We start from the raw sequence: 10,807 nt of genomic DNA on the forward strand, positions 1-10,807 counted from the left end.
TCTGAAAACAAGAAAAGGTAAGAGTTTAAGTCAACGGTATTCACCTAATCATGAATCATCACACGGTTCCTAATCCTACCAGTAAAAAACTAAAAACAATCTGCTTCCATAAGGAAAAAAATTATTTGACTCAAACTCCAAATTCCAAATTCCAAAGGTTATTTGATATTTTACTATTTCGTATATGTTCCCGAGTTTGCTAACGCAATGATTTAAAGGATATTGACATCGGATGAAACGGATTACACAAAACAAACCGTGTACTACAAAAAGAAAGAAAGAAGCTAACTTTACAAATAGTTACAATTTTCTGAACTTTTTCCAATTAAAATCATTGATGACCAGTTGAAAACAAAAATAAACCGCAATGTATTTGAACTTTTTTTTTTTTTGGAACACCCATATAAACTACATTTGTCTCTAGATACATCTCAAGTTCAAATGCATCTCAAGTATGGGCAATTAAGTTCAAATGCATCTCAAGTTCAAATGCATCCAAAGGTCCTCCTTTTATATAAACTACATTTGTCTAATGGGTAACAAACTGGGACAAGATATATAATGTTATCATAAATATTTGTAATTGTAATTAAATATTTTTAATTGTAATAACATTACGAAGATAAACCTGATGGGTTACTGGCACTTGTTAAGACTTCGTTGGCCTTGTCGATCATGTTCTCGTATTGGCGTTGTTTTTCTTTAAAGCTGTTTATGGTAGTTTGAAGTCTTTTCTTAGAATTATCCATCAACTGATATTTACCCTGTCCAAAGATCTTGAGGAACCACTGAAACATCTGCGACATATATAAAAATGATTTCTGTTAAACTTCACTCCCAGTTAGACAAGAATGAGAAAGCCTCAAAAGGATGAACGGTGCAAATGTGGTTCGAAACAAATTGAACCGCAATGCATTTGGACTTCTTTTATTTTGGAACACTCATATAAACTACGTTTGTCTGATGGGTAAAAAACCTAGGACAAACAGATCAGGACTAATTCAGCACAGTCCGTTCAATTATGTTATCGTAAAAATTTTGATAACCAATAATTTTTATAAAAATATGAAATTTAGTGATAGAAAAATATATCTATTACCCTAAATACAAGTTGTTCTAAACAGAATAGAAAAAAAAATCTAAAATAATATATAGTCTTTTGCTTAGTGTATTCATCTTTGGAACCACGAGTGATTAGTGGTTCAACTGCTCCAACCCGTTGTAATTGACTGGTCTACTTGTTCCATTGGTACGTAATCATCAAACTTTGACTTCGACGCTTTTAGTCGTGCTTTTTATCGATGATATATAGACATATCTTTATATAGACTTTTTCTCTCTATCTATTGTTTATGTACCTATATACAATTTGGAATCCGGCTTGGTTATTAAAAAGAATCGCAGCCCATAATTATCAATCGTCTGATTTGATGATTTTCTTTCATTATCAACTATTATAATGGGCGTCAAAGTTACAAAGTTAGAAAATTGGTGGTTCTTTAATACTGTATCAATCAAGTTAATATAAACAATTTATGAAAGTGCTTAAGTTGAAGCTTTCTAAAGAGTGATTAATTTAAGGATTCTATATTTCTATGGTTGACTTCCTTGCTTGCATTCGAAATCGTTGACCATTGCCGCTAACAACTAACAAGACTGGTTCTTCTCAATCTTTTCGACTTTGTAGGAGTAACAAAATATATATGAGGAAGTCGCTCACATTTAAAACAAAGGGAAGAGAGACACAAACAAAAAACCCCTAAAACCAACGTTGTTCAACGATTGATGATTCATGATTATTAATAAAACAATATTTTCTCTTCACAATATGTAAACTGTATTTGTCCAAACAGATCTATATAATTTTTAACTCTTTATCATTTCGTGTGAATTGGTTCAGATGATTTTATACTTTTCAAAGGTTAATTCCAAAGGACTAACTTGCATGTTGTGGATTGAAACTAAATACTAGTGAATGAGGAGATCTATCCAACAAAAATGGAAACCACAGAGTTTTCCTCTACAACAAGAAAATATTAGTGAATGAGAAGAGATTTATCCAATTAAAATGGAGAGTCATCCACGTGTCAAAACCAGGATTGATGTTAAGAAGTAATGGGAAGAACGGAAGAACTGGTCCAAAGTGTTCGGGGGAGGGTTTTAGGGCTAAAGCTAAAAAAACCGTTGGTTAGTTTTCAACCCCACAAAAAAAATAAACACGTCTTTAGAGAAAACATTTTTAATTTACTGATATTTTCAGACTATTCAGATGTTGACAGGTGTTGTTAAAATTGAGTTCGAAATTTTCTGAAAACATTGGAGTTTTTTTGTGTAAAGACTTTTTGTGGTTTCATATGGGGTTTTTGTTCAGACACAAACCCAACTTTAAAGGCGGATGTTTTACGGCTCACATCATTCTATATATTTTCTTTTCCCTCAAACAAATTCTAACATAAATTTTACCAATAAAATTCTAACATAAATCTCACATTTCTTTCTCACACAAAATCAAATTTCGTTTTAAAGAGAAACGACAAACGATCATAAGGTTTGTGTATTTTCAGTTATCAAAAAAAAAAAAAAGGTTTGTGTATTTTCAAGTGATTTGATTTGTAAACAATGTTTGTGTAGTTTATCCTCATCAATTATTTGTGTTCTAGGATCTGATTATTGGATATAACAAATAAAAAATCGTGTAGGTTGGGGATTAACCTAAGAAATTTGCAGTTGTGTGTGTTGCAAGGAACATGATGGAATGTGGTGTCGATGCCTACCAACTTCCTGTGGTTCCTAGGGCGAATAGATCACCCAGAGTGCGCATATTACATTCGAACAAGATTACTTCCTCCAAGAGTTTCAAACATTTGGCTCACTGGATTGCATCTTTTTCTCCAGGGACGCAGGCTAAAACCTATCAGAAAACAGAGATCCGATATCGAGGTTTTAGCCCAAGTGGGTGGACAACTCTCAGGCGAGTGCAAGAATCGAGTTGCTATCGGCTCGTTGGCCCACGAAACAAATGAGACAAAGGATGATTTCGTCGTCAATAACTTATTGGAGACAATGGAAGTTGAGGTTAAGCCTCAACCTGATCTGGAGAAACCTTCTAATAATGTGTTATTGTCTAAGGACTGGTTAGCTCTAGGTCCTTCCATGTCTAGCTCTCAAATTACACAAGAAGAAAACTTCGATTCAAGTTCCAAGATCGGTAACATCAAGTCACTCGCTAACTTTACTTGTCTATATATAAGACTATAACGATATTTTAATTTTTTACATACAAATTGATATTTTTGGTCTTTCTTTGGATTTTTATATGTAGACGGTAAAAGAAAGATGTGTAACATGAAGGAGAGAGGTTTGTGTAGTAGCCAAGAATCGCAGGATATGTACCCTTTGAAGAAAAGAAAGTTGTTTTACCAAAATCATCGATCTGACACACATGAAGCTCCGTGTACCGGTATGCATATATCTATTTGAGATCAGAACTATATAATATATAAAAACAATTGCTATTAATATAACATTCTCTCGTATCATGTTTTCAGTTAAATTTGGTATTAAATCGTTGAAAATCTCGGAGCTATTGGTGGACGTTCCCGAATCAGCCACGGTTGGGTCACTGAAACTAGCGGTATTGGAGGCGGTAACACGGATTCTTAAGGATGATTTAGACATTGGAGTGCTTCTTCGAGGTAAAACCATCGATGATGACTCCAAAACGCTTCGTCAGATTGGGATCCCTCAGGATGCTGACGACAACCTCAGTTCTTTGGGATTCATGGTAGAACCGCATAAATCAGAAACAACATCAGTAACAACGTTAACCACTGTTTCCCCGGAAACACGACGGCTTAGGTACACAATCAAAACCATATATTATAATTTTTGTGTAAAAATACTCTTTCCCTATTAGCCATTTCGTATTCTTATTAAACTGCGGTCACAAAATAGGGTTCGAGGATCCGTCGATAGCACCGAGACAGTGGCAGCTAAACCTGTGCGCATGAAGCCGGCCTCGCAGCCAGAGATGGTTCAACGGAGAATCAGACGGCCATTCACTGTCTCAGAAGTAGAAGCTTTGGTTCAGGCCGTAGAGAGGCTCGGCACCGGAAGGTTTTTTTTTTTTTTTGCTTACATATTGGGTGATTAATTTTTCATTTAAACTGTAATACTCTTCTTTGTTACATTATCGAATTGTCTTCATTCTACAATTGATTCTTATCAGGTGGCGCGACATTAAGAATCATGCATTTGACCATGCAAATCATCGAACTTACGTTGACCTCAAGGTATCTTTTACTATATATCAAATATTTATTGTAAACAAATAAGCAGACTTAATAATATGGGTAACCTAAAACAGGATAAATGGAAAACGTTGGTTCATACGGCAAAGATATCAGCAAGGCAAAGGAGAGGCGAACCTGTGCCTCAAGACCTTCTTGATAGAGTTTTAGCTGCTCATGCTTTCTGGTCTTATCAGACCGGATGAAATTAATTAGATTCGATTTAGAATTATTTAAGTTTAGGATTTTGATTAAATAACACAGAATAGATTGTCCTTTTCAGTACTTAAAGCAGGTAGATAATGTAGGATATATATTTTTTTTTTGGTGAAAGTAAACTGTTAGGGTAAACTTTTTATAGTGACTAGCCCAACCGCAAAGCGGCCCCATATCCAGGAAAAACCCCACCTCCGACTTGGACCTACGGGTTAGTATACACCGCTTGCCCCTACTTGTATGGAGGAGTTTTTATTTGGAGAGACTAAGTACCACCGTGGTGGTAGAGAGACTTGAACTCAAGACCTCTGACATTCATATGTGAGAAGGAAGTACCACTGGGATACAATCACTTCTCGTAAACTGTTACGATAAACTTTTTATAGTGACTAGCCCCACCGCAAAGCGACTCCATATCCAGGAAAAACTCCACCTCCGGCTTGGACCTACGGGTTAGTATACACCGCTTGCCCCTACTCGTATAGAGGAGTTTTTATTTGGAGAGGCTAAGTACCACCGTGGTGGCAGAGAGACTTGAACTCAAGACTTCTGACATTTATCTGTGAAAAAGAAGTACCACTGGTACAATCACTTCTCAAAAACTGGTGAGAACATTTAAACCCTGGATCGGATGATGTAGTTACTAAGTTGTATTGTTATTCAACACTTTTTGTTTTTTTTTTTCTTTTTAAAGTTATTCAACAACACTTGGTTACATTTCTATTCAATGTTTTTGAGTTCTCTGTGTCTATTGAATTTTTGAGATTTTGGTTTCCCAATATATGTAGACTTTGTACATAACTGCGGATAAAAAAACCAAAAAAAATACTCCTCTGATTAATCTAACTACTAGTTTTGGAGTATACATTTTGATGATTGGTTTTAAACGTTCGCTAGTCCATCGGCTCTCGTACAATCTACTATTAAAGCTCGTATCCATATTTTTGGGCCACACCTTATGCGATCCAATACATGTAATGTAAGACGTCGTTGGTTTGATCTCCACGTGGTCCCTCTCACTCGTTCTCCTTAACCGATAAACTGACTAGTGCAACTTGGCCACGTGTTTTTGTCTATTCCATACTTTACGGGGCCCACAAAAATATCTCCTCTGTTCCTGTAATAAAACGATTTTGCGTTTCGTTTCTGCTTTTCATTTTCTTTCAAGAAGCGTAAATGGCGAACAATGGACCTAACTGGGACGGATTGCTTAATTGGAGCCTCTCCCATTCCGATGGATCTTCCTCTTCTCGCCCCATAAGGTCCTTTGATCTGTATTATCATTTTTTCTTGATCGTATGTTACATTATCCCTTTCTCTTGTTTCAAGCTTGTTATTATCTTTGATCAACCCTTTCGTTTCGTGCTAGTTTGCTGATAATAGGTTGTTTAATTATTGGAATATAATCTTTATTCTGAGATGATGAACTTTTTTCCGAATTTTGATTTGAGAAATGTGTTATGGTTAGTGAGCAAGATCGACAATGGTTTATGGAAGCTATGCAAGCACATACAATCGATTCAATCTCTCGTATGAAAGTTATATCTCAAATCATGAAAACGCCTGAACAAGTCTTGGAGGCTCAAGGCGTTACGCCTGATGATCTTGAAGGTTCTTTACTTTCAGTGGCGATTCTATTCGTTTAATATATAAAAGGACTGGTCTTATTGATACTTTTCTTTGGACAGGAATGTTGGATGAGCTGCAGGAACACGTTGAGTCGATCGATTTGGCCAATGGTTTAATTTCACATAATTTGTTTTTTTGGTTTTTGCTATGTTTTGTGAATGGTAAATTTTTTTACGTTTCAGATCTTCACTCCATTGGAGGTTTGGTCCCTCTCCTTAGTTATCTCAAGAACTCTAATGCTAAGATTCGAGCAAAGTCGGCCGATGTTTTGACCACTGTTGTCCAAAACAATCCAAGAAGCCAGCAACTTGTTATGGAAGCAAATGGGTTAGAGCCATTATTAACAAACTTTGTTGCTGATCCCGACATAAGAGTTCGAACCAAGGCGCTCGGTGCTATATCTTGTAAGAGTTACTCTTCCTAGCAAAGTTTTCTTTGAGAACCCCAAATGTTTGACAGTGTTTTCTTGCTTTCTATCTACATCGCAGCTCTTATCCGTAACAACCAACCCGGGATTACAGCATTCCGCCTGGCAAATGGTTACGCTGGCTTGCGAGACGCTTTGGTTTCTGATACCGTTAGATTCCAAAGGTAAACAATGTCTCAAGCATATGCATTAGATAGATGCATGTTTGATCCAAGTTTTCAGTTCATCTATATTGAGTAACCCATGTACTCTTTCCGTTTCAGAAAAGCCTTGAACTTGATCCACTATCTTCTTCAAGAAAGCAACTCAGACTGTAAAATCGCTAGAGATCTTGTATTCCCTCGCATTATGATCCACCTAGCATCCAACGAAGACTTAGAAGTCCGGGAATTTGCCCTTCGTGGTCTCCTAGAGCTTGCCCGTGAAGTATCTGAGAGAAACCTTGACAGAGCGGATGTGAATCTAAGACAGCTTCTTGAGGAGAGAACAAGAAGAATCATTGTGATGTCGGACGAAGATCTTTGTGCAGCTAGAGAAGAAAGACAGCTAGTGGATAGCCTTTGGACCATATGTTATGATGAACCGTCCCATCTAAGAGAGAGAGGGCTGGTATACCTCCCGTCTGATGATGAGCTGGCTCCTGATGTGGTTAGGGACCGCTTTGAACCTCCTCTTAGGACTTGGGCTGCAAGAAGACATGATGAGACGAGTGAACAACCGGTTCCACTTCTTCTTGGTCCTGCACCGTGATCTCGTTGCTATGGCATATAAAAAGAACCAATCTATTGGATTTTGCATATATCAACAATACATCATCGGTTTAGAAATTTGAGTAACAAGCACATAGACATTCTAAGGTCTACGTCATGCCAATATTATAATGTTCCGTTATTGTGTAAGTCATGAATCAGACTTGTGGGATTGTCCTTGAAAGTGACTCAAATATCGCAATCATAATCTTATAACAAAAACTCAATTTATATATTGTATCTCCATACAAAGGCAAAAATGTATGTACATGATTCGCATTAGTAAACCTTTTTTACAAAAAGCTACAACATTAAAACGTTGCTAGAGTTGGGAGCATCAATCATCACCTCCCACCAGAGAGTTGAGAGTCAGCGATGGAAGATCCGCCGGTAAACCCTTTAAACACTGAGGAAAAATCCGTCATCGCAATACCGCTAAAACCGTCTCGGCCTCCCAAATTCATCATGCTCCCAGCCGACAAATCCAAGGGAGTTAATTCCGGCAAAGCCATGTCTCCTCTTAGATACTGTAACACTTGCCTCATACTCGGTCTAGCCCGAGGATCTGAATGCGAACACAACAGTCCGAGTTTCAAAACCATTTCAACCTCTTCAAGATCATTACTAGAAGACCCGAGTTTCGGATCTTTCGCTTCCATTATGTTTCCTCTCAACCACAAACTGAAAACCCATTCCACAAGCAAGAACGTGTCATCGTCGCTTTGGCTATGGAACTCAATGGGTCGTCTACCTGAAACAACTTCTAGAAGAAACGCACCAAACGCATATACATCAGTCGCGGTCGTGGCACGTCCAGTCCTGGAATGTTCAGGTGCTAAGTAACCCAACGTTCCAACAACGTGAGTCGTCTGAGGATCTGACCCGTGATCATACAACCGTGCCAACCCGAAATCGCCTAGTCTACCGTTGAAATCAGCATCTAACAAAACATTGCTAGCTTTCACGTCACGATGAATCACAACTTGTTCCCATTCCTCATGGAGGTAAAACAATCCTGAAGCAACTCCTTTGATAATCTTAGATCTTTGTTTCCAATCTAACGTTACCTCAGGATTGTTGTAAAGGTACTTGTCTAAGCTCCCATTAGGCATGTAATCGTAAACCAGAAGAAGCTCTCCTCTCCGGCGACAATAACCCAAAAGAGGAACTAAATTCCGATGACTCATCCGACCAATACTCACAATCTCCGCAACAAACTCTTTCATACCTTGTTTTGAATCATGTGAGACTCTCTTCACAGCGACTTCAAGCTTCGTCGTAGGCAAAATCCCTCTGTAAACTCTCCCAAATCCACCGGATCCGAGAAGATCCTTCTCCTTAAACCCTTTCGTCGCGTGATACAGCTCCTTGAATCTAAATCGGTTCTTCCCAAACTCTGTTTCCCAATCATCAAGCTCTTCCTCGTACTTCTTCCTCCTCCTCACGATATAGAACGCGAGGAAGATGATGGAGAAGATCAGAGAGAGTGAAATCAATGGCATACCGATTTTGTAAAACTCTGAGATTCGTTTCGGCTCGAATCGAGGAAGCTTCGGGAGTTTTGAAAGCGAAAGCATCGGAGCTTCTCCGTTTAACGAGAAACTCCATCCGAGTACGAAATGCTCGGAGAGAACTGAACCAGTCGCTGATGAGAAACCTACATACATCTCTTCCAGAAGAATCGAAGAGAGATCTCTCACATACGAAACAAGAGGTCTCTTAGGTTTATCCGAATCGAACGGAGCCATGGTGACATCGATTCGATGAGTAAGATGATCGTAATCGATCCAAACCTGGATCCGTTTGCGACTAATCAAACTCAGATTCCGAAACTCGTCGTGACCATCCCAGTACCCAGCCGTAGAGTAATTCGCCGATCGCAAACCGTTGATATCGATCCCGACGTGGTTATCGTTTGGATCTCCGAACTCGTTGCTCTGGATAGTATCGAACTCGACGGCGAAGATGTGATTCGTGTCGTTGCCATTGTTGGAGATGTTGAATAGACCGATGTATTGACTAGGAAGTGCGGAAGGTAGACCTAGCGTCGGAGCTACGACGAAGGCGATCCCATGGCCGCTGAGCGTTGGGATCTGAGAGTGTATAGCGAAGACGAAGGTTGTGGAGAAGGACGACGAAACGTTGCCGTTTTGAGAATCTTTGCACCGGATCTTTTCGGTATAGAAGGCGTGACCGGTTTTTTGAACCGATGTGTTGGTTAGCTTCAAGAGACCGTTGGGTGTGACAGTGGCGAGACCTTGGAGTGAGATGTCTGTTAATGGAGGGTGAAAGCCATTGTAGGTGAAGTTTTGAGAAGAAGATCTCAGAATCTGACAGAGAAGGAAGAAGAAGAAGAAGAAGAAGAAGAGCTTGAGCTTAATGAACATGGCTGATTCCGGTTTGGTTACAAAAAGATTTGAAGAGAACAAAAATGAAGTTTATTTAAAGAGATGCGAAGAGAGAGAGGAGGATAAGAGAAAAGTCGTGGTCGTGTAATATTTCTTTGAGGGCACGGCTTTGTGTTGTGTGTGTGATACTCTTTGAGTATTTTATTAATTAATGTCATAGTGGTTTGGTGAAGTATTGATCAAGGATTGATTATTAAGCTTTTTGAATTTAAATACATTCTATGTATGGCTAATTGTGTTTTTTTAATACTATGGAACATTTGATTTAGACTGATGTATTAATCCAGTTTGTCTGCATGTTAGGACTACAATTATTATGTGTAGTAGTGGTCAACGGTCAATGAGTAAGATGTTGAATTGAATCACTTTTGTTTTGTTAAATTAAAATTTAGTGGAATTCAATCTTTGGGTCATATGGTTAAAAGACCACTAAATTCGCGTCTGTGGACTGTGATCTTGTGATTTTTATAAGGATAATATTTTTTTTGTTTAGTTGCTTAGATAGTTAAGTTTTTTTTTTTTTGGCAAACAGATAGTTAAGTTAATTAACTGATTTTTGTGTTTTTGGATAGTTAAGTACTTAAGTTTACGGATTCAAACTCTTTTTTTTTATTTTTGGAAAACCTAACTAAAACCGTTAGTACCATAAATAAACAAGCATCCCAAACAATGGTACAACTTAACATAAATCTAATATAATATTCAATGAAATAATATGCTACTACAAAAATACTTGAAGTTGTATATAACTCGCCGTAAGAATATGCTAAAATTGAAGTGGTATTTACTAACCGATTAATTTTGTAGGAAAATGCTTTACAAAAATCGTTCTTACAATAATCCAATTTAACAATGAATTTTCATGCAGAAGGATCGAATCAGATACTTTTATCATTTCTAGAAACACTCAAACACATACAAACCTTTTGAATGATCGATGAGTAATGTGAATGGTGAAAAAGAAACAAGAGAACGAAGTTCTAGAAACGTGTTTCACCGAAGTACTATAGGTAATTTTTCAGCTTTGTTTGATTGTAATTCCAGAATTTCGAACCATTATAAAGTTTTTTTTTTGGGGGGGAGAGGGGG

General features: G+C 37.8%; 3 protein-coding genes across 5 annotated transcripts; 2 read left to right on the plus strand and 1 right to left on the minus strand.

The window, feature by feature from the left end:
- LOC104791646 (telomere repeat-binding protein 6-like) lies at positions 2,748-4,495 on the plus strand. Its single transcript, XM_019246555.1, has 7 exons — positions 2,748-2,813; positions 2,896-3,208; positions 3,323-3,460; positions 3,549-3,849; positions 3,937-4,116; positions 4,229-4,292; positions 4,367-4,495. The coding sequence occupies exons 1-7, from the start codon at positions 2,748-2,750 to the stop codon at positions 4,493-4,495; spliced, it is 1,191 nt and encodes a 396-aa protein (XP_019102100.1).
- Positions 5,626-7,543, plus strand: LOC104791648 (hsp70-binding protein 1-like). 3 transcript variants are annotated; one of them, XM_010517582.2, is made up of 6 exons: positions 5,628-5,767; positions 5,974-6,116; positions 6,194-6,244; positions 6,317-6,538; positions 6,623-6,725; positions 6,825-7,311. In XM_010517582.2, exons 1-6 carry the CDS (start codon positions 5,682-5,684, stop codon positions 7,309-7,311), a joined length of 1,092 nt encoding a protein of 363 aa, XP_010515884.1. In that variant the 5' UTR covers positions 5,628-5,681. The 3 variants fall into 3 exon arrangements, with proteins under 3 accessions (XP_010515883.1, XP_010515884.1, XP_010515885.1); XM_010517581.2 differs by having other exon boundaries at positions 5,626-5,767; positions 6,194-6,538; positions 6,825-7,543; XM_010517583.1 differs by having other exon boundaries at positions 5,709-5,801; positions 6,194-6,538; positions 6,825-7,543.
- On the minus strand, positions 7,516-9,855 carry LOC104791647 (L-type lectin-domain containing receptor kinase IV.2). The gene has a single exon (XM_010517579.2). The coding sequence runs from the start codon at positions 9,695-9,697 to the stop codon at positions 7,655-7,657; it is 2,043 nt and encodes a 680-aa protein (XP_010515881.1). The 5' UTR covers positions 9,698-9,855; the 3' UTR covers positions 7,516-7,654.

This window comes from Camelina sativa, chromosome 6 (assembly GCF_000633955.1).
Source record: "Camelina sativa cultivar DH55 chromosome 6, Cs, whole genome shotgun sequence".
NCBI classification, from domain to species: Eukaryota; Viridiplantae; Streptophyta; class Magnoliopsida; order Brassicales; family Brassicaceae; genus Camelina; species Camelina sativa.

Coding starts and splice junctions, on each gene's coding strand:
- LOC104791646 (XM_019246555.1), top strand. CDS start 2,748: ATGATGGAATGTGGTGTCGATGCCTACCAACTTCCTGTGGTTCCTAGG. Junction 2,814..2,895: donor GGGCGAATAGATCACCCAGA/GTGCGCATATTA, acceptor CTTTTTCTCCAG/GGACGCAGGCTAAAACCTAT. Junction 3,850..3,936: donor ACTGTTTCCCCGGAAACACG/ACGGCTTAGGTA, acceptor TATTCTTATTAA/ACTGCGGTCACAAAATAGGG.
- LOC104791648 (XM_010517581.2), top strand. CDS start 5,682: ATGGCGAACAATGGACCTAACTGGGACGGATTGCTTAATTGGAGCCTC. Junction 6,117..6,193: donor TACGCCTGATGATCTTGAAG/GTTCTTTACTTT, acceptor TTCTTTGGACAG/GAATGTTGGATGAGCTGCAG. Junction 6,726..6,824: donor GATACCGTTAGATTCCAAAG/GTAAACAATGTC, acceptor TTTCCGTTTCAG/AAAAGCCTTGAACTTGATCC.
- LOC104791647 (XM_010517579.2), bottom strand. CDS start 9,697: ATGTTCATTAAGCTCAAGCTCTTCTTCTTCTTCTTCTTCTTCTTCCTT.